We start from the raw sequence: 27962 nt of genomic DNA on the forward strand, positions 1-27962 counted from the left end.
CTCCGGGAGACCCAAAAAGGGGGGAGATGGACACCCCAGCGCCCCCAGCACCAGCAGGTGTGGGGGAGTTGGCCGTGCCTCACACCGCTCCCAGCAAAGGGCCCAAATCCTGCAGGTGGGCTACTGAGACACCGTGCCCGGGCACCAGCGGAAGATCAGGACCCCCCCCCCCCCGCCCAGCATTGCTGCAGAGTGTTCCAGAACTGGAGCAGTGCACGCCTTGCTCCAGATGGCCCTCGGATGCAGCTGACCCAGCACAGGACCCCGGGTCCCAGCTGAGCAGCACAGTGAGGACCACCGCTCTGCAGGGAGCGGCCGCAGCGCCGATGTGGGGCCGAACCCATCAGAGCGAAAGCACGGCAAGATCCAGAGGCTTCCTTCCTTTTTGTGATGGCAACCACGGGTCTGGTGCCCGCCAGAAGTGGGTCAGCAGGGCAGCGGGGGCCGCTCCTGGGGGGCTGCAGGGCACGGTACCCCCCCTCTCCATTCCAAAACGCCTCCAGCTGTGAGCGCACGGCACGGCTTGGAGAGCCGCCGCTGCACCGAGCGCAGCACGCGCAGCTCCTCGGCTCAATGCTCCCTTCAGCTCGCCGTTCCCAGCTCCTGGCTGACCCTACGGTGTGGGCATGGCGGGGGGCACCGGGGGGGTGGGAGCTGCTCACTGGAGGGCAGCGGGGCACTCACTGAGCATCTCAGAGCCTTCGGAGGGTTTGCTCTCCCACCTCAGGTTGCAATCGGGAGTTTTTTTGGTTTTGCTGAGTTTTACACGTAGATCTGCGGGGAAGCGGGGAGTTCCGTGTGAGCGTGAGGGAGAACTTTGTGCTGTGGGGGTGGCAGAGCCCCGGCACCGCTGCCCACAGAGGTGCGGGAGTCTCCATCTCCGCGGGGATCCAAACCCACCTGGAAGCTCTGTGCGCAGCTGCTGGGGGGGCTGCTGGGGAGGGGGAGGGAGCTGCAGGGGTCCCTTCCAGCCCTACAGCTCTGGGTTCTGTCAGTCTGAGCACAAACCCATGTGGGAAATGGAACCCCGACCCTCGGTGCCCCGCAGCGCAGCCGGCACCGCTGCCGTGCCCCACCACCGGCAGTGCCGCCCCGCGGCCCGACAACGCTCAGAGCACTTCCAGGTGAAAAGCACCGGGGAAACACACGTCGCTGTTAATTGCTCGGGAGAAAACATTTGGAAAGGAAAACCCACGACAGAACGCAGCGGCTTCACGAGAGCGGACAGAGGAGGGGCGGCCGACGCGGGAGCCGAGCACGGAGCAGCGGGCAGCACACGCAGCCCCGGGGGAGGACGGCCGCGCCGCTCCCCATCCGAGCAGGACAGACGCCTCCGGAACGCCCCGACGCCCACCCGGGTGCCACGCAGCCTCTTACCGTGCCGCGACCACCGGAGACTTCTTGCCGGGATCCAGCGCGGAGCCGGCCGGCTCTTCCCCCAGCGAGCGCGTGTCCTTGTTCAGCTGCTGCAGGCGGGAGCTCAGCTCGCTGATCACAGTTGGCTTGTCGTCGTCAGCCCCGTGGATCGGGCGGCTCTCCATGGGGTCCCCCCATAGCTTGGACCTTCTCTGAAAGAGGTAGCGTGGCCGGCCAATGCTGGCGGACGCCAGCGTGGCCGCATGTTGCTGGGAGATGAGCTCGCTGTCCGAAGACTGCTTCAAAAGTGGGTCCCTGAAAGTAACTGGCCCCTTGCTGAGCTGGGACTTGAGTTTTGGCTTTGGAGGCACTGGTGGCTTCTCGAGTATAAAAGTTTGTCCGTCCGCAAAGGAAGTGTATGTGTCAGTGGGCTCCCCGCTCTCCGAGGACAGCGTCGACATGCTGGAGACCGTGGAGATGGTGCTCGTGGTCTCCAGGTGGTGGTCGCTCGAGCTCCTGGTGTCCACCTCTTCCACGCCCGAGTCGGCCGCCGACTCCGGGGCCGCGGGGGCATCGGGGGGCTTCCCTGAGGGTGTTCCGCCCGCGGTCGGAGGAGCTCCTGCTGCCGCTGGTGCGGATGGCGTGCTGGGCGTCGCCAGGTGGCTGACGGGGGTGCCGGGGGTGGTGACCAGGACCCCGTTGGCGAACTCGTCGGGCGGAGGCACCAGCCCGATCTTGGCCAGCTCCTCCCTGGTCTCTTCGTCGCTCGAGGACAGCTGCGCCGGCGGCAGCGTCACGGTGTAGGGCTCCACCTCCTCCTCCGAGCTGCCCTGCCCCAGCGTCTTGTCGGCGGCGGGGCTGCCCGGGGCCTTTCCCGCAGGGCTGGGCTGCGGCTCCGCTTTGGGCGGCTCCGCCGGCTCCGCGCACGCTTCGGGCACCGCCGGCTTCTCCTCCTTCAGCTCAAGTCCGATCTCGTCTTGGCCGTTACTTGTGGCGTGAACCATGATCAGGCCGGCAGTCTTCTGCTGCGACGTGTCCACGATGCTGATGATCATGGACTTCTTGTCTTCCGGCTTCTTCTCCTCCTTGCCGGGCGCTTCCACCCTCGCCTCGGCCTCTTTCCTCAGCGTGGACGGAGTTCCCCACGGGCTCTTGGCGGGGGTCAAAGCCGCCGCCTCCGCCGCCGCGGCCCCTTTCGCTCCGGGCGAATAGGCGGGGGACACCAAGCTCTCCAGCTCCACCCTCTCCGGTTCTTTGGTTTGGATGTCCACGAACAGCGGCGCTGCTCTGTCGGAGTCCGGGCTGTGGATCGGGGTGGGCGACCGGGATGGGACTTGGGTGGAGAGGGCCCTCTCCCTTGCGGCCAGCGCAAGCGCCAGTGGCGAGTTGGGATCCAGGGGCTTTCCCGTCAGGGGGTGGATGAACGTAGAGGATGAGCTGCTAATTAATGGCTTTAAAGCTGAGACGGGGGAAGGCAGTAGAACATCTCGGCTTCCTAACAACCGCTCATCGATAGACCTGGACTGCTGCAGGGATGGCATGTCGCTGCTGGGGGGGGTGCCTTCGATGGCCCCGACCGAGAGGAAGACAGTGGATTTGCGCTTCTCGTCCAGACGTCGGTCTCTGTCCTTCATGACCCCAGCGATGGCAGTGGCGAAGGGGATGCTCGTGGCTTCGACCTGCGCGATGCCGGCGTGGTGCTGATAGTCCACGCCGCTCAGGCGATGGCTCCTGCGGGTGGGCGAGGGCTCCCTGGCGAAGCCCCCCGTGATGGACAGGGCCGCCCTCTCCTGCGCGTCCTCCACCTGCAGCTGCTTGACCAGAGGGCTCTTCTTCCTCTGCGGCTTGGTGGGGGCGAACAGGCTGACGTTGAACTGCCCCATGTTGGCGTAGGGGTTGTCGATCACCCTCCCCTTCCTCTTCAGCTTCTCCGGAGGGGTTGCGGCCGGGCCGGGCCGGGGGATCTCCGTCGGCTCCACGGGGAGATGGGAGGAATCCTGCAGGATTATCATGGATCGGGCCCTCTTCTGCCTTTCGGGATAGGGGATGGACGTCCTCGCCTGATCGTACATCTCAGCTGCGCTGATGACCTGCGGCAGCCCGTGGAGCTTCGCCTCCAGGCTGGGCTTAAAGCTCGACCTGATGGTGTCGTAAGCTCTCCCTGGGGGCGGAGGTGGAGAGAAGGATGGAGGGGGGCCCGTGTCGAAGTAGTATGGAGAAGGAGGCGGGGGTGGGGCCGTCTGGGGGGGCGGTGGGATCCCGTGCCCTTCCCTAACGGTGTCTTGCATCGACGTGCTCCGCGGAAACTTCCCATCCAGCAAAGAAGCAGCAAGTTTCTCGTCTTCACCTGGAAAACCAGAACAACAGAGAGAGGTCAGAGAGGGCTTCTCCGGAGCACCCAGAGCACAGCACCCCACGACAGCGTGCGGGTACCAGATCCCTTTCCTCCCCCGCCCCACCTTCGTTTGGAGGCGGCTTCCCTCTCTGCCTTCTCTTGGCTCGACGCGAGCATTTGCAATTTGGCCCCTTGCTCACATTCCCAGAACGGTTGGGTCGTGGAGGGGCCTTGAAGACCATCCAGCCCCACCGGATCACATTGCCCAGCACCTCCCCAGTGCCTCGGGCACCTCCAGGGATGGGGCACCACGACCACAGACCCTCCGGTCATCCTCCATCGCTCTCAGCCCAGCAGACAGCGCTGCCAGTGAGGGACTGGGAAGGCACAAGGAGGAGACAGAACCGGGGCAGCTGAATGCTCCATACCACCCAACGTTGGTAGCAGGTGTATCAGAAGGAGAGCTGGCAGTGACTCCAGGTGGTCCAGAAGGCCCACGGCACCCAGCCTTTAATGGAAGTGGTGCTGCCAACTGGAGCAAAGAAAGGATCATCTCTCCGTACTCAGCACCTGCAGGCCGCACCTTGAGCACTGAGTTCAGTTTTGGGCACATCACCACAAGACAGTGAGGCCCTGGAGAGTGTTCAGAGAAAGGCAGTTAAGCTCTGGCTGGTCCGGACTATGGGCCTGATGAGCTGCAGCTGAGGGAACGGGGATTATTTAGTCTGCAGAAGAGGAACAGGGGAGACCTCATCGCTCTCCACAACAAGCTGAAGGGAGGTGGTGGTCAACCTCTTCTCCCGTACAGCTAGTAATAGGACTAAAGGCAATGGTCTAAAGTTGATTCAGGGAGACTGAGGTTGGATGTTGGCAAAATAATTGCCAACTGAGGGGATGGGGCAGGAAGGGGCTGCCCAGGGAGGTGGTGGAGTCACTGACCCTGGAATTGTTCAATAAATGTTAATGCGATGCACTGAGGGACACGGGGAGGCATTCAAAGCCAGGCTGGATGCGGCTGTGAGCAACCTGGTGCAGCCCTGCTCCACTGCAGCCCTGCTCCACTGCAGCCCCGCACCATTGCAGCCCCGCACCACTGCAGCCCCGCACCACTGCAGCCCTTCTCCACTGCAGCCCCGCACCACTGCAGCCCCGCACCACTGCAATCCTGCTCCACTGCAGCCCCGCTCCACTGCAGCCCCGTCCCATTGCTGCCCTGCTCCACTGAAGTCTTTCTCCATTGCAGCCCCGCACCACTGCAGCCCTTCTCCACTGCAGCCCTGCGCCACTGCAGCCCCGCACCACTGCAGCCCCGCTCCACTGCAGCCCCGCTCCACTGCAGCCCTGCTTCATTGCAGCCCTGCTCCACTGCAGTCTTGCTTCATTGCAGCACTGCTCCACTGCAGCCCCACTCTATTGCAGCTGCGCTCCATTGCAGCCCTGCTCCACTGCAGCTGCGCTGCATTGCAGCCCTGCTCCACTGCAGCCCTGCTCCACTGCAGCCCTGCTCCACTGCAGCCCTGCTCCACTGCAGCCCTGCTGCATTGCAGCTCCCACACCCAACCACGCACAGCTCTCACACAGCGCAGCTCCTCGCCCCGCTCCCTTCGTGGCTCACACATGCTGCAATGTGCCAGACTGAGCTCGGCAGCAGGTCTGGCAGAGCCGTCAGCCTGCAAGCACCCAAGGGAGGTGCTGCCATTGTCAGCAGTATCCTAGCTGGGCACAGAGTGCACTGAGAGCTGCAGCCGTGTCCTGGCACAGCTCTGCTCTGTGCTGCAGTGCCCAGCCGTGCTCCACGCGCAGCATCCCACGAGCAATCCTACCAAACACCTGCAGACGTGGAGCCCATCGGGCTTCCACAATTACTGCCGCGCTCCTTCTGCTCCCAACTGATGCTTTTCTTTGCGATATGAGGTTTGTTGTTTTTTTTTTCAATGGGGTGAGGAGCACTTTGGAAAAAGACACCCGAAGCGCTGCTGAGCACAGCGCTGAGTTGGACACCCCAAAAGGACCTCAGGAGGGTGAGCAGTGGGGCAGCAGGAAGCTCTGGAATTTCAAGGAGGACAAATGCAAAATCCTGCAGCTAGAAGGAAGAGCCCATTGGGACCAGACAGGGGAAAGATGGACTGGGAAAGAACCCCACAGTCTGACCGGCAGTGAGCTGAGGGTGCACAGAGCTGCACAGGGCAATACCTGCTCTGCATCCAAAGCAGCACAGCAGAGCAAAGGAGGGCATCTGCACCTCTGTTCTGCAGATGGGGAGCGCTCAGCACAGGAGGGACGCGGAGCCGTGGGAGCTCATCCAGAGGAGGGCCTCAAAAATGGTCCAAAGGATGGAAGAGCTCTCCTATGGGGACGGGCTGAGGCTGTGCAGACGGAGAGGAGAAGGCTGCGAGGGGACCTGGGAGCAGTCTGTCAGTATCCAAAGGGGAGCTGCAGGAAAGGAGGGGACAGATATTGAGCAGGGACCGCGGTGACGGAATGAGGGGAAATGGCTTCAGGCTCAAGGAGGGGAGATTTAGGTGGGGTATAAGGAAAAAGCCTTTCCTGGTGAGGGTGGAGAGGCACCGGCACAGGCTGCACAGCGACTTTCAAGGCCGGGCTGGATCAGGCCCCAGGCAACCTGATGGAGCTGTGGTGCCCCTGTCCAAAGCAGGGAGCTGCACAAGATGACCTGTAAAGGTCCCTTCCGACGCTAAGGATCCAATGCTTTCACGGTTCTCATGTGAGCAGGGCAGTTGTGAGAGATGGAGCAAAGAGATTTCATCCCTCTCATTCACCTGCACTGCGCAGGTGACCCTGCACCCGTGTCCAGTTCTGGGGCTCTTAATACAAGAATCACATCAACAAACCAAAGAATCTCAGAATCACTCAGGGGGAAAAAACCTCTGAGATGCCCAACCCCACCCACCGAGATGTGCCCACTGCCCACGTCCCCCAGTGCCACATCCCTGTGGTCACTGAACACCCCCAGGGATGGGGGCTCCCCACCGCCCTGGGCAGCTGTGCAGTGCTGACCGCTCTTTGCAGCACAGCTTCTTCCCAGGCTCCAACCCGACCCTCCCCACGGCACCCTGAGCCCATCCCCTCCCGTCCCATCCCCGTTCCCTGCCGATAGAGACCGACCCCTCCTTCCCTCCAGCCTCCTTTCAGGATGGCACAGAGCGCTGAGCTCTCCCTGAGCCCCTCTGCCCCACACCGCCCCAGAGCCTATTTCACAAAACACGGCCCTGGTTCAGCAAGAAACCCCACACCAGCAGGGTCACATTGGGGATCTCAGAGCTCTTTCCAACCAGAACGGCTCCGTGACTCTGTGAGCCCACCCCACACCTCCAAGGTTAACATGAATTCCTCCTGCTAAGCGCATCCTTTGTTCACCTCTGCCTCAAAGCCGCCCCGCTGCTGAGAGCTGAGCACAGCTCCCAGGTGGGCACTGCAGCACCCGGACCCTTCTGTGGGGCTCAGGGACCCCCGAGCAGGGCTGCAAGGAGTGGAGCACCCCCAGGGCAAAGCAGCAGCTCCAAGGAATCCTCCAGCAACACGTCCAACCATAGCCCTCCAGCACGGAGCGCAGCACTGATGGCTCTGGCAAACACAGCCGTGATGCTTTGGTTGCCATAACAGCCTCAATCCCCATGGGAATGCAATGCAGAGCTTTCACCTGGGAACCATTCCCAGTAACCAATCCACACCGCGGGGCCACCCCCAACATCCCATCGCTGTTCCTGAGCCCCTCTTTCCTGGACCCCTCCCCGGGGGGTGCTCCATGCAGGCCGTGTTGCCGTGGAAATGTTGCCTCCCTTTGCAGCAAGGCAGGCCTTCCTTCATTCCTTTTGCCTCAAGAAATGCTGAGATGCTGATGTGAACCTCGCTGACCTTCTGCCCCGGATTGCTGCGCAGCCACGCAGTGCTGTGTGCACACAGCACCGAGCCCCCCACCAAAGCCCCCCGGCCCCCTGTGTGCACAGCCTGCCTGTCACCAGCTGTCACACCGGATGTCACACTGGCTGTCACACCGTGGCTGTCACACCACCGCTCACAGAGGGCTCTCAAACAGTGCAGCCCCATCCCCAGCGCTCAGGTTTGGCTGTTTTCTATTCCAGCCAATCCTATGAGATGTAACCAACCCGACCGACTTCCAGGCTCCCTTAGCAAGGAATCCATTGCAGTGAGAGGGGCAGGGATGGGCACTGCTGCCCGGTGCTGCCTGCACCAATCCCTGCCTGCTGCATTGGACCCCACGGCTCACAGTCCTTTCCAGCCCTACCAGCAATGGGTCCACGCTTCCGTAGCTCCTGTGCACCGCTGCACCGTGCGTGGGTTCAGCCGGATCCATTGAGCCACGGGCTGTTTTCACAACCAGAATTGAACTCCTTAAGGCACGGATCTCGCATTTAGCAAATCCTGTTCTGCTTTATGACCTGTCTCTGAGCTGAGATGCTATTTCACACAACAGCTCCCCTTCAAAACAACCTGGAGCTTGACTGAGCCTCGAGCAGGCTCCGCTCGCAAGCCTTTCACCCGAACAAACCAGACATCCCGTGCACAAGGAGCACGCACTGCTGCCCTCCCCGTGCACACCCTGACAGCCGAGGCTGCCCCGTGCTCCCCGGGCACAGCACAGCACAGCGCTCATCTCCAGGGCCACAACACAGCGCTGTCGGCACGGTGCGAAGCCGTCCATTCAACACCCACTCCTCCTTTCTGAGCTCATCTCCTCCGTTTGTTTTGCAGATTAATCACACGCACGCTGCATTACCTCCGGCTTTCTACAACTCTCAGCCCCATCTCACGTGGGACCGCAGGCAGCAGCTGCTCTCACACAAACACAAGCGGGAGGCGCAGATGCGCTGCAATCCCGTGGCCCCGTGCGTAAAATGAAGCACATTCTGCGTGCGGCTCTTCGCCTTTGCCTGGTTCCTCTTACATCCCGACTGTAATTCAGGGATTACGCTGCTCTCCGCTGTGTCTCTACGCAGAATTCACTTCCTACCTGCTCACGGTGTGCATTAAATCAGCACAATCAGTTCTGGCATCACCGCTGCATCCGAAGGCTTACGTGGGATGAGCACCCGGCGCAGCTCCAGCCCCGCTGCGCAGCCCCACGGACCAGCAGGGGAAACCCAATGACACAGCACAGAAAAAAACCAGGCCACTGTACTGCCATGGGGCCACCACCTCCTGTCCATTGTGCCACCACCTCCTGTCCACTGTGCCACCACCTCCTGTCCATTGTGCCACCACCTCCTGTCCATCCTGCCATCAGCCTTGCCCATGGTGCCACCACCTCTTATCCATGGTGCCACCACCTCTTACCTATGGTGCCATCACTCCTTCTCCTGTCCATCTTGCCATCATGCCTTGTTCACAGTGCCACCACCTCTTGTCCATGGTGCCACCGCTCCTCCTCCATGGTGCCACCACTCCTTGCCCATGGTTCCACCACTTCTTGCCTATCCTGCCACCTCTTCTCCATGGTGCTTCCACTCCTTGTCGATTGTGCCACCACCTCCTGTCCATCCTGCCATCAGCCTTGCCCATGGTGCCACCACCTCTCGTCTATAAGTGCCACAACCTCTTATCTATGGTGCCATCACTCCTCCTCCATGGTGCCACCACTCCTTGTCCACCGTGCCTCCACCTCCTGTCCATTTTGCCATCATGCCTTGTTCATAGTGCCACCACCTCTTGTCCTTGGTGCCACCGCTCCTCCTCCATGGTGCCACCACTCTTTGCCCATGGTGCCACCACTCCTTGCCCACGATGCCACCACCCCCTGTCCATCCTGCCACCAGCTCTTGTCCATGGTGCCACCACCTCTTACCTATGGTGCCATCACTCCTCCTCCTGTCCATCTTGCCATCATGCCTTGTTCACAGTGCCACCACCTCTTGTCCATGGTGCCACCGCTCCTCCTCCATGGTGCCACCACTCCTTGCCCATGGTTCCATCACTTCCTGTCCATCCTGCCATCAGCCTTGCCCATGGTGTCACCACCTCTGGTCTATAAGTGCCACAACCTCTTATCTATGGTGCCATCACTCCTCCTCCATGGTGCCACCACTCCTTGTCCACCGTGCCTCCACCTCCTGTCCATTTTGCCATCATGCCTTGTTCACAGTGCCACCACCTCTTGTCCTTGGTGCCACCGCTCCTCCTCCATGGTGCCACCACTCTTTGCCCATGGTGCCACCACTCCTTGCCATCGATGCCATCACCCCCTGTCCATCGTGCCACCAGCTCTTGTCCATAGTGCCACCACCTCTTACCTATGGTGCCATCACTCCTCCTTCTGTCCATTTTGCCATCATGCCTTGTTCACAGTGCCACCACCTCCTGTCCTTGGTGCCACCGCTCCTCCTCCATGGTGCCACCACTCTTTGCCCATGGTACCACCACCTCTTGTCTGTAAGTGCTACAACCCCCTGTCCATCCTGCCACCAGCTCTTGTCCATTGTGCCATTTCTCGTCCATGGTGCCACCACTCCTTGCCCACAGTGCCACCACCCCCTGTCCATCCTGCCATCATGCCTTGTTCACAGTGCCACCCCCTCTTGCCCATGGTACCATCACCTCTGCACATCCTGCCACCTCTTATCCATGGTGTCATCACCTTTTGTCTATAAGTGCCACCTCCCCCTGTCCATCCTGCCATTGTGCCTTGTCTATAAGTGCCACACCTCTTGTCCATGGTGCCACCGCTCCTCCTCCATGGTGCCACCACTCCTTTTCCACAGCACCACCACCTCTTGTCTGTAAGTGCTACGACCCCCTGTCCATAGTGCCACCACCCCCCATCCATCCTGCCATCGTGCTTTGTCTATAAGTGCCACCTCTTGTCCATATGCCACCGTGCCTTGTTCATCCTATCACCACTCCTTGTTCACAGGGCCACCAAGTTCTTGTCCACGGTGCCATGCTTTGTTCATGGTGCCACCACCTCCTGTCTGTAAGTGCCCCCACCTCCTGTCCATCCTGCTATCATGCCTTGTCTGCAGTGCCACCATCTCTTCTCCACGGTGCCACCACTCCTTGCCCATGGTACCACCACTCCTTGCCCATCCTGCCACCTCTTCTCCATGGTGCCACCACTCTTTGCCCATAGTGCCACAGCCTCCTTTCTGTAAGTGCCACCACCCCCTGTCCATCCTGCCACCCCCCGTTGTCCATAGTGCCAACTCCTGTCCATCGTGCCACCACCTCTTGTCTGGAAGTGCCACCACTCCTTGCCCATCGTGCCACCACCCCCAGTCCGTTCTTTTCCCACCCCCTGCCCCCAAAACCACCTCTCCCTGCCCACCCACCTCCCCCCACTACATCCTCTGCTCTGCAGACTCTCCCTTTCACCCTTCCCTACCACCACTGCAGCCCCAGTGTCCTCAGGACAGAAGTTCCAAAGCATTTTGAAACCTTCATGGGGTCCCATTTTGAGATCTTTATGTTATGGGGTCCCATTTTGAGACCTTCACGGGGTCCCATTTTGAGACTTTCATGGGTCCCATTTTGAGACCTTCATGGGGTCCCATTTTGAGACCTTTACGGGGTCCCATTTTGAGACCTTCATGGGGTCCCATTTTGAGACCTTCACGGGGTCCCATTTTGAGACCTTCACGGGATCCCATTTTGAGATCTTTATGGGGTCCCATTTTGAGACCTTCACGGGGTCCCATTTTGAAACCTTCACGGGGTCCCATTTTGAGACCTTCACGGGATCCCATTTTGAGATCTTTACGGGGTCCCATTTTGAGACTTTCATGGGGAGGGCTGAATTCCCCATGGGTGTGGGACCCCCCGGGACCCCCGCATGCCTTACCTACAGATTTGGTCCTCGGGATCCCTTTGCGCAGTGACACGTGGGGTTTCTCAGCTCCTGCCAGGACCCCCGCGTGGGCCGCCATGCCCTGCCGCTCAAAGAGGGACTGGAAAGGAAAAAGAAGGAATTTCCATTCTGCATGTCGGCGAGAAGCAGCCAAAAGGAGACGAGCCTCCTCCAGTGACCCCCATCGCTGCCCAGACCCCGTCCCTCCCCATCACTGTCCTGCTCCAGCAGCCGCCTCCATCCCCACAGAATGACAGAATCACAGAATGGTTTGGGTTGGAAGGGACCTGAAAGATCACGAAGCTCCAACCCCCCTGTGCCATGCAGGGCCACCAACCTCCCCATCTCACAGCAGCCCAGGCTGCCCAGGGCCCCATCCAACCTGGCCTTGAACACCTCCAGGGATGGACGGGGATCCACAGCCTCTCTGGGCAGCTGTTCCAGCACCTCCCCACTCTCACAGCAAACAACTTCCCCTGACAGCCAACTGAAATCTGCCCTCCCTCACCTTCCAACCATTCCCCCGTCCTGCTGTTCTCTCCCCTTTCCAAGAGCTGACTCCCCTCCTGTCTGCAGGCTCCCTTGAGGTCCTGCAGGCTGCACTGAGGTCACCCCGCAGCTTCTCTTCTCCATGCTGAACAGCCCAGCTCCCTCAGCCTGGCTTTGCAGGGAGGTGCTGCAGCCCCTGCTCATCTTTGTGGCTCCTCTGGACCCTCTCCAACAGCTCTTTCCTGTACTGGGACCCCCAGGCCTGGACGCAGTGCTGCAGATGGGGCCTCACAAGTCAGAGCACAGAGGGACGATCACCTCCCTGTCCCTGCTGCCACCCCTCTGCTGATGGAGCCCAGGATTCCTCCCCAACCCCCCTCCCCGCACACCCCCGGAATGCCGCCCTGCTCTCACCCCTCCCCACCTCCAGCCCCGTTCCCACCCCGACCGCGGGGTCACAGCACCCCTCCACCCCCCCCGCCCTTCCGCCCCCTCCCCCCGGCGCAGCCCCCTCTCTCACACTGATCTCCGCCGGGGTGATGCGGCGGCTCGTCGGGCGCTGTTTCACCGTGGCCGCCCGAGAATCCGCCTCCACGATGTCCGCCCTCAGCGCCGGTTCGGCGGCCGCCAGGATCTCATCCAGTTTCTCTGCAACCCCAAACAGACGCGCGGCCGTCAGCGGGAGCCGCGGCAGAGGAGCAACTCCCAACCTCCTCCCACCCTCCCGAACCCCGAGCCGAGCCGAGCCGAGCCGAGCCCACCGCCACGGCGGGGCACGGAGTGGGGAAGCGCTGCTCGGCCGCCCCCCGCCCCGCCCCGCAGCTCCGTGGGTCTCAGGACCCCCACGGGATGGAGCCGGCAGCGTCCGCTGCGATATTCGGAACCGGCGATGCTGCACTTTCTGATATTCGGAACCGGCGAAACGTGCGGCGCTTGTTCCGAATGAGACCGAATCCCCCGAACCGGGCGGACGGCCGCGTTGGGCAAAGCCCTCGGCCCAGAGCCCCCATCGAGCCCAGGACCCGGCGGGTCCGTGCGAGCTTTCACTGGGGTGGGGGGGGACCGGGGGGCTGCCTCCTCCCCGCTCCCATCCCCAGCGCTGCGACCCGGCATCGGACAGCCGCGCACAGCAGCACCGGGTGCCGACGTCCCCGCGGCCGGGACCCCGCAGCGCCGTGCCGGAGGGCTGGGCTGAGCCTTGGGGAGGCTCCGGACCCTCCGCAGCCCCGATCCGTTGCTGCACAGCCCCGGGGAAGGGCCGTGGGCGGAACGCCGCGTGCGGGGAGCGGAGGAGCTGCGGGAGCCGCACGGGATCGCGGAGCCGCGGCCGGGACGGCAGCAACGCTCCGCCCGCTTCCATCCGCCTCGCTCTTCTGGTTCTGCTCTCTGCCCCTCAACGGTACCGGGGTGCCCTCTCAGGTGACCCCTCCAACCTCCGGGCTGCGAGAAAGCACCGCGCCGGGGCACTGTGCGGCATGGGGATGGCACAGCCCTGGTGGCACAGCTCTAATGGCACAGCCCTGGTGGCACAGCCCTGATGGCACAGCTCTAATGGCACAGCCCTGGTGGCACAGCCCTGATGGCATGGCCCTGATGCCCCAGCTCTAATGGCACAGCCCTGGTGGCACAGCTCTAATGGCACAGCCCTGGTGGCACAGCCCTGCTGGCACAGCTCTAATGGCACAGCCCTGGTGGCACAGCCCTGATGGCACGGCCCTGATGCCACAGCTCTAATGGCACAGCCCTGATGCCACAGCTCTAATGGCACAGCCCTGGTGGCACAGCCCTGATGGCACAGCCCTGCTGGCACAGCTCTAATGGCACGGCCCTGGTGGCACAGCCCTGATGGCACAGCCCTGGTGGCACAGCTCTAATGGCACAGCTCTAATGGCACAGCCCTGATGCCACAGCTCTAATGGCACAGCCCTGATGGCACAGCTCTAATGGCACAGCCCTGGTGGCACAGCCCTAGTGGCACAGCCCTGGTGGCACGGCCCTGATGCCACAGCTCTAATGGCACAGCCCTGATGCCACAGCCCTAATGGCACGGCCCTGATGCCACAGCTCTAATGGCACAGCCCTGATGGCACAGCCCTGCTGGCACAGCTCTAATGGCACAGCTCTAATGGCACAGCCCTGCTGGCACAGCCCTGATGGTACAGCTCTAATGGCACAGCTCTAATGGCACGGCCCTGCTGGCACAGCTCTAATGGCACAGCTCTAATGGCACAGTCCTGCTGGCACAGCCGTGCTGGCTCAGCCCTGGTGGCACAGCTCTAATGGCACAGCCCTGGTGGCACAGCCCTGATGGCACAGCTCTAATGGCACAGCCCTGATGCCACAGCTCTAATGGCACAGCCCTGATGGCACAGCCCTGGTGGCACAGCTCTAATGGCACAGCTCTAATGGCACAGCCCTGATGCCACAGCTCTAATGGCACAGCCCTGGTGGCACAGCCCTGATGGTACAGCTCTAATGGCACAGCTCTAATGGCACGGCCCTGCTGGCACAGCTCTAATGGCACAGCTCTAATGGCACAGCTGTGCTGGCTCAGCCCTGGTGGCATAGCTCTAATGGCACGGCCCTGATGCCACAGCTCTAATGGCACAGCTCTAATGGCACAGCCCTGGTGCCACAGCTCTAATGGCACAGCTCTAATGGCACAGCCCTCACAGCTCAGTCCTGATGGCACAGCTCTAATGGCACAGCTCTAACAGCACAGCCCTGCTGGCACAGCTCTGGAGGCACAGCCCTCATAGTTCAGCCCTGACGGCACAACCCTAACGGCACAGCTGTGTTGGCACAGCCTTTATGGCATAGCCCTAACGGCACAGCCCTGCTGGCCTCCTGCCACTGTCCCAGAGCAGGAGACACCTGCAGAGCCCCCACCTGAGTGCTGCTCCTGCAGAGGAGGTCAGGGAGGTGTCCGCTGTCTCTGCCGGTGAGACCCCGGAGCTGCCCTGGGGCCGGCAGAGTGCTGGGCAACATCTCAGCTCCAAAAAGCGGTCAGCACTGCGCAGCTGCCCAGGGCAGAAGGGAGCCCCCATCCCTGGGGGTGTTCAAACCCACGGGGATGCGGCACTTGGGGACGTGGGGTTGGGCTGCTGACCCCAGAGGTCTTTTCCAGCCTCGATGGCCGTGATTCTCCCCTCGGGACGCAGCCCTGCACTTGGCTCTGCCGGCACAGCCGTGCAATGAGCTCTCGTGCTCCACAGCCTGCGGCCCATTGCAGCTCCCAGCCTCGGTGGGAACCTCTCATCTTTGCACCGTCCCTCGTGCAAACGCCTCGCACGCCAACCCACTCCACATCCAGCTTCCCCCCAGCACCGGGTGCTCAGCCCGCTGCCGGGCACCTCTCCCCAAAGCTCCTCGCCCCGACCTCGCTCTGCCTCCTCCCCGTCTGCCCCCCCCCCCACCCCCGGGGGTCCCCACGGCTGGGGCTGGGGGACGGGCCGAGCCCCGGGATGTGCAGTTTCACTCACCCCCTTTTCTTCTCCGCATGGAGGCTTGGAATCAAGAAACAAAACAACACGTGAATGGCATGCACAGTTCTGCTCCCGTCCCAGCTCCGCCTGCTCTGTCCTGACCTCGGCCCCGCGCTGCCGGGCTGAAACCCACCGCAGTGAGGAGAGCTGTGAGCCACCCCCCGACCCCCCCACCCCAAACGGCTCCTCCGGAACCCCGGGGCTGCGGGATGGCAGCGCTTTGCCGGGATCTGCCGGGCCGGGGGCGGGCACAGCGTGCGGCACGGGCAGCGCAAAGGAGTCGCTACGGGCACGCGGCACGCGGGGCGAGCTGCAGGACGGGCTTCGGGCTTCGGGGAGAAGAGGAGGCGACCGTCCCCAACATCAGAACGCAGAGTTTCCCCAGCGCCGCCTCCCCCCGGCCCGGCTCCGAGCCACCCGAACGGCGGAAGGAGGCAGAGAGAGCGGGGAACGCTGCCGAGGCCGCACGCTCGGCTCCCGGGGGCACCGAGGGGGCACAAAGGCACGGCGATGCGAAAACCTCGGGGGGGGGAACCCCAGGGCTCGGCCTCGGCGTGCTCCCGGCACGGCGCTCCGCCTTTCCTGCAGCCGCGCCGGCACAAGGCGCACAGCACGCCGTGCCACGGGGCGAGGTGAAGCGCTGCACCTCCGGCACCTGCACCCCTCCAACCCCCCAGCGGTGCGGAACTGCCCCAGGAGAAGGAACCGGGGGGTGACGGGGGGTGGGGAATATCAACCCCGGGGGCCGCGCGGTGTTTGTGCCGAGGGAACGGCAAAGAATGCGCCGTTCTGCGTCCCCGCCTGATGGCTGCAGCCCAGCGCAGCGCCTGCGGGGCCGGGGACGCAGGGAGAGGTGAAAACAAAGCACGGAATGAATCGCAGCGCGCTCTCCTCATCGCCCGGGAGGGGAGGGAAGGGGGGGCTCCCCCCGGGCAGGGCAACGTGCAGCCCCCGTGCCCAACACGGCCACGCACGAAGACCTCAATGCAAGCAGCAAAGCCGGGGCCGGGTCCCTCTGCCCAACCCACGTGTATCGCAGCTCCGGGCCGCTCCGCACCCGCGGAGGAGACCCCCGGCACCGCTCAGCGCCGACAGGAGGGCAGCGCTGCAGCCCCTGAACCAGCAGCACACCCTGCAGCGCCCCACGGTGCAGGGATGGTGAGAGCCGCGGGGTGCAAAGGGGGAGATGTGGGGACGGGGAGGGGGGTCACCAACACGAGGGAGAGCGAAGAGCTTCGTCACGGGGTGCACGGATGTGGGGATGGAGGGAGGGGGTGGAGAGAGCACAGAGATGGAGCTGTGAGCTGCGGTGCCAAAGCAGCTGGAGCCGTGGGCAGGACGCTTCGTGGCAGCAAATGTGTGAGTGTGTGTGTGTGTGTGAGTGTGTAAGGGGAGGCGGCAGCGGGGGGGTCCTGGCACAGAGCAGAGTGGGTGCCCCATCCCTGGAAGTGCCCGAGGCCACGGATGGGCCCCGGTGAGGGGCACGCAGCCCACGGCAGAGGTAGGGCTGGGGGGTCCCATCCAACCCAACCATTCCGCGGTTCTATGACCCGTAAGGTCTCCACCAGCCCAGCCGTGCTGCAGCTCCGACCCGGCACGGCACACGGGGGCAGGCAGCCCGAGGGCGGGGTCTGAGCCCGCAGGGACCCCCTGCCCCATCCCAACGAGCTGGAACGGCTCCACGCGGCCCCAAGCCCCCCTCTTCCCCCCCCCAACACAGCACCAGGAGCACAAGGGACGGACGCTGCGTGCGCCCACCCGATGTGCGCCCACTCGTGCCTCCCCCCGCCCCGCTGCTCACCCAGCTCCTCCAGCTCAGCCGTCATGGATTTGGACCGCAGCGTCAGCGTGGTGCTGGGCGCTCTCTTGGGAGGCGGCGGAGCTGAAAGGAAGAGAGACGGCATTTTGCACTTCTTGTCCAGGAACTTACGCGGCGTGGCCAGGTGAAGGTGCCACTTCTTCTCCACCGCCTGGATCTCCTCGTACTCGCGGGATGAGGAATCGCACTGCTGCAGGATTTTATTGAGGCTGCGCGTGGAGGCGAACTTCTTCATCGTGTTGGTGGTGCGGGGCCGGGCCGGGCCGGGGGGCTGCACGCTGCCCGGCTCCGCCGCCCTCAGCGCAGCGCGGTCCGGCTCACATCCCCGGCTCTGCCCCGTGCCGGGCGACGGGGCCTCGGCCCTCGGCTCACGGCTTCGGCAGCTGCGGCCCCTCCGCGTGCGCCATGGGCGGGGGGAGCAGAAGAGGCGAGTCCGGAGCTCAGCTCAGTCCTTCATCCCCAGCGCCCGGCTCAGTCCTTCATCCCCGGCGCGGCCCCCCGCCGATCGCGGCACCCACCCTCCGCTCCTCCGCCGGATCCGGGCTCCGCCGCCCTAACGCAGCTCTGGGGGGGGGCGGCTCCTCGCTGGGCACGGGGCGGGCGCTGGGGGTCCCCCGTCCGGGCCGGGCGCCCCCGGGCTCTCCATGCCCCGACCCACGGCGCGGGGACGCGTGGAAGGAAGGCTGCTCCTCTCCGCCCGGCGCCGCCTCCTCGCTCGCGCGGTGACAATACCGGATTGAGTCCTGGATTCAACGCTCAGGCATTGCCATGGCAACCGGAGCTCCGGGCTCGTGCTGGCGCCGCATCAGAGACCCCAACCGGGGCGGATTCGAGGGGAAAACACGGCCCCACGCCGGGCTCCGCGCCTCCGGCAGCCGCAGGAGCGCATCCCCGGCTGCAGGGACGGCTGCGGCCCCTCCCGCAGAACCGCGGCCGGAGGGCAGCGCGGGGCTGGGGCTCGGCTACGGGGCTGTGAGCGGCAGAGCAGCGGCAGCGCGGTTCTCCCCGCACGGGTTCGGAGCCTCGGACGCCCCCCCCGACCCCCCAGGGCTCACACTTTGTGCAGCGATGATGCGACGCAGCGCTCAGGGTCTTCCTCCTCCCGGCTCTCCGAGTGACCCCCCCTGCCGCCCAGACACGCCACTGCCCACTGAGAGTGGGGGTGGGCAGCGAGAGCCCTCCGTGCTCCCAGATGTGCCTCCGATCTGCCCTTGCTGCGCCCCTCCGGCTGCGCCCACAACAGCTGCCCTCCACCCCAGGGCTGCTCCATCCCGGGAGGGCGTCCCTCTGTCTCCTTCTGGGTGAGGGTCTCACCTCTGCCCTCAGTGCCTGGGGGCGATGGGGAAAGGTCCCGACGTCCCACGTGCACAACCAGGGTCAGTTCTGCATCCCAACACCCCCAGACCCTGAACCAGGGGCAGTTCTACACCCTGACACCCTCATACCCCAAACCATGGGCAGCTCTGTGCCCCAACACCCTCAGACTCCAAACCAGAGGCAATTCTGTGTTCCAACACCCCCAGACCCCAAACCAGGAGACGTTCTACACCCTGACACCCTCATACCCCAAACCATGGGCAGCTCTGTGCCCCAACACCCTCAGACTCCAAACCAGAGGCAATTCTGCGTCCCAACACCCCCACACCCCAAACCAGGAGCAGTTCTGCACCCTGACACCCTCGTACCCCAAACCAGAGGCACCTCTGTGCTCCAGCACCCCCATACTCCAAACCAGGGGCAGTTCTGCATCCTGACGCCCTCATACCCCAAACCAGAGGCACCTCTATGTTCCCACACCCCTAGACCCCAAATCAGGGGCAGCTCCGTGCCCCAACAGCCCCAGCCACCAAACCAGGGGCAGTTCTACACCCTGACACCCTCATACCCCAAACCAGGGGCAGTTCTGCACCCTGACACCCTCATACCCCAAACCAGGGGCGGTTCTGCACCCTGACACCTTCGTGCCCCAACACCCCCAAACCAGGGGCAGTTCTGTGCCGCAGAGGTTTACCTACCCACAAGACTGTGACGCGCACAGCTCTGCAATGCAGCCCCCCCTGCCCCCAGCTCAGCCCCCCATCAGTGGCACAGCCCCCTCCACCTACCCTTCTTCCGAACGACCTCTTCTGACTCAGGCTTGCGGCTGACGGAGACGACCTTCATCACCAGGTGGTTCCCCCCCTGGCGGATCAGCGACACCACCTGCTTGTGCCCCACCTTCACCACGTTGACTCCGTTCACCTGGGCACAAAGAGAAACGCAGCCGTGGGCAGCGGCACCGGTGCGGATGGGTCGGCATCTCTGCTCCACCCCGCGTGGCCCAGCCCAGCACGCAGCTGCATGCACACAACCCAGCCAGGGGCTGCACGGCGCCCTGAGCTCCTTTGTGAGCACCTGGAGCAGGGATGGCGCAGCCGGGCCGGGTTGCAGCTGGAGGAGCTGCGTTTGGCTCCAGCCCCGGGGTGAAATAGGAGGGGCAGGCTGGCACCTTTTGGCATTGACTTTGGAGCGGGCTGCGTGTCCCAGGACTGATAGCACTCTTGAAATGAGATAATTAGTGATGGCAAATAAGAGAGCAGTGATTCACTACGAAGAATAAAAGCCTCTGTGTTGGCACTTGTGCTATTATTTAGGCTCCCAGGAGTGAAGATGCTGGCAGTATTTGGGATGCCAATGCTTCATCAATTTCGTCTCCCTGATTTCAAGACCAGAAGTTGGTCTTGAAGAGGCCTCGGGTCTCTGCTCAACATCAGGAGATGGAGATGAAGAATTTAAGCCCTACCCCTGCACGTTTGCTCCAACTGTTCAATAACTGCCACTGCTTTAAAGAAAAAAACAACAGAAAAAAACCTACACCAACAGTTCCCCCACTGCTCCTGTATTGAACCGGCATGAGATCAGGGTTCAGGTGCTGCTTTTTGTGACGCCGTCGCTGCACCCTCATCACCAGCACTGCCTCTGCACCGCAGCACCCGGCGCTGGAAGCACCACGGAGCAAAAGATGGGGCTGTGCCCAGTGCTGCAGGATCGGGCATCTCAGGAATGTTCCTTTTTTGTCTCTTCCGACTCCAGCAGGAGACGTTCCGTCTTAAAGCCTAAGGAGCTTTTACTAATACTGTCAGAGCAGACTGCACTGTTGTTGTTTACGTAATTAGAAGGAAGTGGGTTATTGTGACACACAATCATCTCTGCTGGGCTATCCCAGCAGTTCCCAGTCTGCCTGGAACTGGGGAGCCCCACACTGGGTGCAGTGCTGCAGCTGAGCCCTCCCCTGCCCTGCTGGCCACGCTCTGTGCTGAACACCCTGGGACCCCATTGGCCTTCTGGGCCACCAGGGCACGCAGCTGGCTCGTGCTCGACACCTGGTCCATCACTGGTCAACCACTGGTCAACCAGTTGTCAACCATTGGTCAACTATTGCTCAGTCACTGGTCAACTGCTGGTCAACCGTTGGTCAACTGTTGGTCAACCGTTGGACAACAATTGGTCAGTCATTGGTCAAATGCTGGTCAACCATTGGTCAACCGCTGGTCAACTGTTGGTCAGTCATTGGTCAACTGTTGGTCAACCGTTGGTCAACCGTTGGTCAACTGTTGGTCAGTCATTGGTCAACTGCTGGTCAACCACTGGTCAACCATTCTTCAACTGTTCATGAACCGTTGACCACCAGCTCCTTCTCCTTGGGGATCCCTTCCAGCACATCAGCCCCCAACCTGTACCGATCCACGTGTTGTTCCCCGCCAGGTCCAGGACCCTACAGTTGCCCATGTTGAACTCTGATGCTCTACAACGTTCAAGAGAGCCCTGAGCAGCAGCAGGTCCAGGACCAGCCCTGCAGAGGCCACCAGAAGAGGCAGTCAGAGCTGAGCTCTTACGGGCAGCTGCCCATCAGGATCCCTCATTCAGCAAACCGCACTCATTTTGTACACTGCGGGCTTTGTAGTAAACAAAGCCTCACAAAAATCTATTACATCTAAATAGAGATCTTTATCAAACAAATCCGATGCCTCCAAGAATGAAATCACATCTGTTCTATGAGATTTTATAGTGTTCATTATATTCCACTCTTTAATTTTCTATCAGCTGTCTTCACTACCAGCACGCCACTATCAGGGACGGCCTCTGCCCCTCCCCAGCTCTGCCAGCCCCCGGCATCCCCCAGCATCCTACAATGAAAAAATACCCAAACTGAACAATCACCACCTGGGAGATGCTGACAGCTTCGGTTACTAATGGTGTGGAAAATATTTCATCATCTGCATGTGATACGTGCACATCGCCCTGCTCCTTTCCAAATAAAGAACAGAAATGCTGACAGAACACGCCTGTGCTGTTTCATTTTTAATCATCCCAACACGTCCGTCCTGCAGGGCAGCAGCTCCCGTGTTTTTTAGGTTACTCTGACACAGAGGTGCAGGAGTGGGGCATTCTGACCCTGCACTGAGAGGTGGGACCTCAGCCCCTCCTCCAGCAGTTATGGCACAGCCTGAGCAGGCGTCCCCAGGAGAGCTGGGGCACATCTGGTGGGACCCTGCGTGTCCCCGTCCTCCTGGTGCTCTGGTTGGCTGCTGGGGCTTCTGCTGGTCGCTCAAGGGACAGAGGGGAAACGTGGATTTTCAGCTGTTTGGATCTCCCTGTGATCAGGGATGAGGAAAACATGAAGCTGGGAGGAAGAGCCCATCTGCTGGAGGGCACGAAGGCCCTACAGAGGGGTACAGGCTGCATTGATGGGCTGAGGCCAATGGGATGAAGTTGAACCTAATGCTGGGTCCTCCACTTGGGTCACACCAACCCCCATCCCTGGGGGTGTTCCAGAACCACGGGGATATGGCGCCTGGGGACAAGGTCAGTGGGGATGGTGGGATGGGTTGGGGTTGGACTCGGGATCTTAGAAGTAGTGGTTGACCCCATGGAGTTGATCCCATAGAGTTCAGCTGGGTGGTGGTTGACCCCATAGGGTCATCCCTGCAGCACTGACCCCGAAGGGTTTGGTTGGCTGGTGGCTGATCCCGTAGGGTTGACCCCATAAAGTTGGTTGGGTCGTGGTGGGCACCTCACTCTCATCCAACCTTCACGATTCTTTGATGCTATGATTCAATCCATAAAAGGTACCAACCTTTTGCCCAAGGTGTTTCAAACACACCCATGGATGGGGCACTCCTAAAAAACCTCCAAGGCAAACTCAGAGCGCACCGCACAGCTTCATTCTGCCAACAGGTATTCCTAGGCTGCAGAAGCACCCATCTTTAAGATGGGTAGAAAGGATGGCCCAGGGAACTCCCAGCCTGCCAGCATCCCCTCTGTGCTGGGGAAAAGCGTGGGGCAGAGGCTCCTGGAAGCTGTGCTAAGGAAGAGAGGGAGGTGATACGGGACGATCGGCACAGCTGCACCAAGGGTGGGTCCTGCCTGACCAACCCATGGCTGCTGTGAAGGTGTCACTGCACCAGCAAGCGGGAGAAGGGCTGCTGATGTCATCTGTCTGGATTAGCGAGGCCTTTGACACGGCCCCCATAACCACAGAGCTTTGGTGCAAGGCTCCGTGCCGGCATCGTGCTGGGTCTGCGGCACAGCGCTGTGGGGAGCGGCTGAGGGAGGGGGATGGGGCGGTGTGGGGCAGAGGGGCTCAGGGAGAGCTCAGTGCTCTGTGCCATCCTGAAAGGAGGCTGGAGGGAAGGAGGGGTCGGTCTCTATCGGCAGGGAACGGGGATGGGACGGGAGGGGATGGGCTCAGGGTGCCGTGGGGAGGGTCGGGTTGGAGCCTGGGAAGAAGCTGTGCTGCAAAGAGCGGTCAGCACTGCACAGCTGCCCAGGGCGGTGGGGAGCCCCCATCCCTGGGGGTGTTCAGTGACCACGGGGATGTGGCACTGGGGGACGTGGGCAGTGGGGAAATACTGGTGGTAGGTGGATGGTGGGACTAGATGATCTTAGAGGTCTTTTCCAAACAAAATGATTCTGTGATTCTATGACCCTTTATATGGACCAATACAGGGAGAGGGACTGTATATGTGGGTAAACCCAACACAGAACTGAACAGTAAAGAAAGAACTCCATCTGAAGTGCTTTCAGCCCATCTTTGCCCTCCTGACGACTTGGGACACCCAGTGCCACAATGGAGAGCAGATGACAGAGACTGGTGAAGAGAACCACATCTGTACTGCGCCGTAAGTTGCAACTACTGTGCTATGCTGCCACTTCTGCTGGTGCTGTAAATTACACGTACAGCTAAATCAAACCCCTGCGTAATGGGCCCCATCTCCAGAGAGTTGTGGGACCATAAGAAAACAGTGTCCAGCTTCCCTGAGAGCTGCTCCCTGCTGCACACGGTAGGCTGAATTCCAACAATTCCTGAGACACAAACCTGGGCACAGCACCTCTGGCTGTTCTACAGCTTCTGAGACAATTTCCTCCTCGTGGAACTGCCACCTCTGCGGTGCTCAGTGCACACTCAGGGATCCCAGCATGGTGCCAGCAATGAGGGGACAGCTAGATGTTCCCAGCTGAAGTCAGACTGGGAAGAAGATGACAGAGATCTGCAGGCAGGTTGGATGATCACCAGAGGAGTGCTCAAGCTGTGCCCTTTCTGGAGCGGAGAAGAGAGGAGGAGCACTTCCCTTGCCTGCTGGCCACACGATGTGCAGTGCACTCCAGGATCTCATTGGCCTTCATGGCCACCTGGGCACACTGCTGGCTAATGGCCAACCACTGGTCAACCGTCGGTCAACCGTTGGTCAACCACTGGCCAACCACTGGTCAACCGTTGGCCAACCGTTGGTCAACCGTTGGCCAACCACTGGTCAACCGTTGGCCAACCGTTGGTCAACCACTGGCCAACCACTGGTCAACCATTGGCCAACCACTGGTCAACCACTGGCCAACCGTTGGCCAACCGTTGGTCAACCGCTGGCCAACTACCGGTCAGCCGTTGGCCAACTGTTGGCCACCAGAACCCACAGGTCCTTCTCTGCAGAGCTCCTTCCCAGCAGCTCAGCCCCCAGCCTGCACTGAGGTGCGTGGCTGCTCCTCCCCAGGTGCAGGACCCTGTGCTGCCCTTGCCCTCTCAGCCTGCCCTGCTCTCGCTGAACTCCATCCCCTTGGCAAGGATGGCATCGTTTAACGCTGACCGGTATCCAAAGTTGTCATGTTGAATCGCAGAAGGATGACACAAATGCCATCCAGGCAGCTTCAACAAGCGTGCTGTGGTCCATTCTGGACACTTCATTATCCACATAACATGAACCAGTGAGAAGCAGCTCAAGGAAATGCGCAGTACGAGCAGAAAATTGTCAAGGCTGAGTTCTGACTCACTCATTTTCCGCTCCGTAGCTCCATTATGTGGCGTCTGCCTTCCCAGCACAGCAGGTAAGGAGAATTCTGACCTAACAGTAACTCACCAGAGCAGCGCAGATCCCCAGGAATAAGAAGTGTTAATGAGAGAGACGCAAGTTCTGAGGCCTGCAATAATTTTCCTCTTCTCCAGAGCTGTGGCCACCAACCAGGAGGAAACTGGTGCAACAACCAGAATGCCAGAGAGGGTGAGGTCCTGACACTGCTCAGAGCTGTGGGTGCCCCATCCCCGGAGGTGCCTGAGGCTGTGGATGGGGCTCTGGGCAGCCTGAGCTGGGGGGCACCCAGCCCACGGTAGGGCTGGGGTTGGGGGGGCTGTGGGGTCCATTCTGACCCAACCATTCTGGGATTCTATATTTATAAGGTTCCTTCTAACCCAACCATGCTGGGATGCTATGATGGTTCTGTGACACACAACAAAAACAGAGCACACTGCTCACAGCAGAGCTCTGACGTCTGATTGCCAGCCTCACCTTCTCAGCCCCCCAAAGCACTCCACCTGTAGGAAGCCTGCACGATTCTCCAGGTCCCAAGTTGCTCCTTGGAAGAACCTGAGCTCCACACTGTCCTTCCCACCTCTCCCAGGCAAACTCATGCTCAGGGCATAGCAAAAACTGGTGCAGAAGTGCTTCAAAATGAGATTTCACTGTAATTCACCATCAAGGTCACCCAGGGGAATGTCTGTGCCCATCCTGAGCCCAGCAGTGAGCTCCTCCACTGTGCCCTGGGAGGTGAAAATGCCCTCTGGGTGGGGGCAGAGGTGGGACAGGATGGGACGTAGGTCCCTCCAACACCACCCAACACAACTCAATCCAACTCAATTACACCCAACCCAACCCAACCCAACACAACACAACTCAACCCAACTCAACTACACCCAACCCAACCCAACCCAACACAGCCCAATCCAACACAACCCAACCCAACCCAACTCAACCCGACCCACTCATGGTTCTGAGCTGAGTGCCCCCAGCAGTGCCCTCAGACACTGAGATGGACGGACTCCTTCAGTCCTGCAGAGCCTTTTTCAGCTCCTGAATCCTTTCAGGGCCCCTCTCTGAATTCTGCTCAGCAGCTTCAGATTCACCCTGTGGTACGAATTCCTGATCTGCACAAAGTACTGCTTTACTCATCTTCCAAAGCTGCAACTCTCTCTGCAAGTTCACAGGACACTTAAAGCTTTTCCCTTGCATATACAATTCAGACATCTCCACCACATCCCACGCAATCAGCTAATGTTAAGACAATTATCTCGGAGAAGCCCATATCTTCTGCTGCATTACACTTTGCAGACTCATCCCATACCCCTTCTCCTGCACTCTCTGCCGGAAGAAGGTGTGCAGCAACACACCGTGGGACCCGCAGCTCTCACACAGCGCTCCAGGGCAGCACCAGGGGAGGGGTCAGGTTGGAGAATGGGAAACATTCCTTCTCCAGACAGCTGCCCGGGGTGGGGAGTCCCCTGGGGGTGTTCAATGACCACAGGGACGTGGCACTTGGGGACACGGTCGGTGGGATGGGGTTGGTTGGATTGGGGATCCCGGAGCTCTTTTCCACCCAGATGACTCTGTGAGTCCATGAGTCCCTTGGCACAGTTCTGAAGGACGGCTGGAAGTGCTGGGCTGCGGGACTGCGGGACATCATGGGATGTCACAGGGATCTAAGAACCACATGGCTCTTAGGGAAGATGCTCTTGGAACGGGTCCACAGGAGGGCAATAAGGTGATCAGAGGGCTGGAGCAGCTCTGCTGTGAGGAAAGGTTGAGGGAACTGGGATTGTTTGGCTTGGAGAAGAGAAGCTGCAGGAAGACCTCAGTGTGGCCTTCAGTGCTTGAAGGGAGCGGATAAACAGGAGGGGAACGGCTGTTTGTGAGGGTGGGTGGTGACAGGACCAGGGGAATGGCTTTAAAGTGAGACAGGGGAGGTTTGGGTTGGATGTGAGGAGGAAGTTTTTCATGCAGAGGGTGGTGAGGCAGTGGAACAGGTTGCCCAAGGAGGCTGTGGATGCCCCATCCCTGCAGGCATCCCAGGCCAGGCTGGATGTGGCTCTGGGCAGCCTGGGCTGCAGGTTGGTGACCTGCACACAGCAGGGGTTGGAACCAGGTGAGCACTGTGGTCCTTTGCAACCCAGGCCATCCTGTGGTTCTGTGATTTGCAGAAGATGTCAACGCAGCCCTGCCTTTAAGCAGCCCTGCAGTGAAGCCAGGGGAAGGCAGTGAGCTGCACTGCGCTGCCTGCGCTGCACTGCCCTCCTCAAAGTCTTCGTTGTGCTCCAGCTGAGTGCTTTCATGACCTCCCCGGGCACTGATCCTCATCTACACAACCTGCAGCTTCCCGGTTTGTGCCTTCAGCATATCAGAGGAGCAGCAGCCCCCTCCAGCCCTCAAGACTCCACAGGTTGTGAGGCATGAGGCTGCAGACAGCTCAGCGCTGCTTTCTGCTCCCAAGCCTGTTAATTTGAGTACCTTTATTTTTAGCAAATACTATCTCACTTTCTCCTTGGTTACAGCTGGGAAACTTTCTGTTCCAAGCACATCATATGGATAGATACATCCTCCTGATTTGTTCCAAACTCAGAACAGAACATTTCTGCCTTTTTTTTTTTTTTTCCTTGCTTTTTGCACCAGAATATACAGTTTTATCATTTACATATAGAAATGCATCTCTACCGGATTTTTTTTTTTCTGCTTCTACTGCACTAAAATGCCTTCTTATCTCTACGTCTCGGCCTCTGATATTTCCTTTGGCTTCCCTTCCCAACCTCCTACACACCTCAGCTCGAATTAACTGCGCTTCCTTCTCCCCTCCTTGCTAACCTTTACATGGAGGGGAATTTATCAGCTCCTCCATTAACGCACTGCAGTGGGGTGAAGTCTTGCCCAGCCATTTTCTTCCCCTGACTTTCGGGCTGCATTTAGCAACGTGTCCTCAAACAACCCTCGGATTCTCTCCGTTATGTAAAATTGATATCCCCAAAGACCCAAATCTCGGCGCTGGAGGAGAGGTGCTCCCCCACCCCGGGCTGCTCTCCGTGCTCTGAGCTCTGCACACACACGGCACCGAGCCCGGCCAGCAGAGCTCCTCCCACAGCTGCACATCCCTATTGAGCCGTGAGCCCTTTGGATACGGTGTCAAATTGAATTCATACAGGAGCGCAGAACGTCCCACCAACGCCATTCCTCTGGTGGCAGAGGGATGGATGCGGTGCGGAGGGACCGGGACAGGCTGAGCAGCAGGACAGGAGATCCTCATGGGGCTCAACAGAGCCAAGTGTGAGGTCTGATACCTTCAGTATAAGCTGGGGGGTGGAAGGAT

The 27962-nt window shown here is 60.8% G+C and overlaps 2 protein-coding genes across 18 annotated transcripts in view; one reads left to right on the plus strand and one right to left on the minus strand.

Annotated features, from left to right (window-relative positions):
- SHANK3 (SH3 and multiple ankyrin repeat domains 3) overlaps positions 1-27962 on the minus strand; it is a 306860-nt gene that overhangs the window by 23049 nt on the left and 255849 nt on the right. For all 9 annotated transcript variants that reach the window (XM_085233682.1, XM_085233821.1, XM_085233499.1 and 6 more), the window contains exons 18-22: positions 19409-19544; positions 17286-17366; positions 12520-12647; positions 11505-11610; positions 1378-3703 (exon numbers count right to left, since the gene is read on the minus strand). In XM_085233682.1, coding sequence (XP_085089808.1) covers positions 1378-3703; positions 11505-11610; positions 12520-12647; positions 17286-17366; positions 19409-19544 — 2777 coding nt within the window. The remainder of the gene's footprint in view (positions 1-1377; positions 3704-11504; positions 11611-12519; positions 12648-17285; positions 17367-19408; positions 19545-27962) is intronic.
- LOC104917104 (uncharacterized) lies at positions 21955-27707 on the plus strand. 9 transcript variants are annotated; one of them, XM_085235051.1, is made up of 8 exons: positions 21955-22148; positions 23361-23464; positions 24627-24662; positions 24781-24835; positions 26209-26369; positions 26669-26750; positions 26924-27044; positions 27157-27707. In XM_085235051.1, the coding sequence occupies exons 1-5, from the start codon at positions 22050-22052 to the stop codon at positions 26218-26220; spliced, it is 306 nt and encodes a 101-aa protein (XP_085091177.1). In that variant the 5' UTR covers positions 21955-22049; the 3' UTR covers positions 26221-26369; positions 26669-26750; positions 26924-27044; positions 27157-27707. The 9 variants fall into 9 exon arrangements, 3 of the variants coding, with proteins under 3 accessions (XP_085091177.1, XP_085091049.1, XP_085091111.1); XR_014886186.1 differs by lacking the exon at positions 26669-26750 and adding an exon at positions 22521-22698 and having other exon boundaries at positions 21987-22148; positions 23292-23464; positions 26806-27044; positions 27157-27701; XR_014886219.1 differs by lacking the exon at positions 26669-26750 and adding an exon at positions 22521-22698 and having other exon boundaries at positions 21989-22148; positions 26806-27044; positions 27157-27701.

This window comes from Meleagris gallopavo, chromosome 1 (genome assembly GCF_905368555.1).
Source record: "Meleagris gallopavo chromosome 1, MGAL_WU_HG_1.1, whole genome shotgun sequence".
NCBI lineage: Eukaryota > Metazoa > Chordata > Aves > Galliformes > Phasianidae > Meleagris > Meleagris gallopavo.

Bases quoted from the DNA above. Each gene is read 5' to 3' on its own strand.
- LOC104917104 (XM_085234923.1), top strand. From the start codon at position 22,050: ATGAAGTTGAACCTAATGCTGGGTCCTCCACTTGGGTCACACCAACCC. The intron at 24,663-24,780 runs GTAAGGAGAATT...CCTCTTCTCCAG, and splicing joins CTGCCTTCCCAGCACAGCAG to AGCTGTGGCCACCAACCAGG. The intron at 24,836-26,805 runs GTGAGGTCCTGA...TGTGATTTGCAG, and splicing joins CAACCAGAATGCCAGAGAGG to AAGATGTCAACGCAGCCCTG.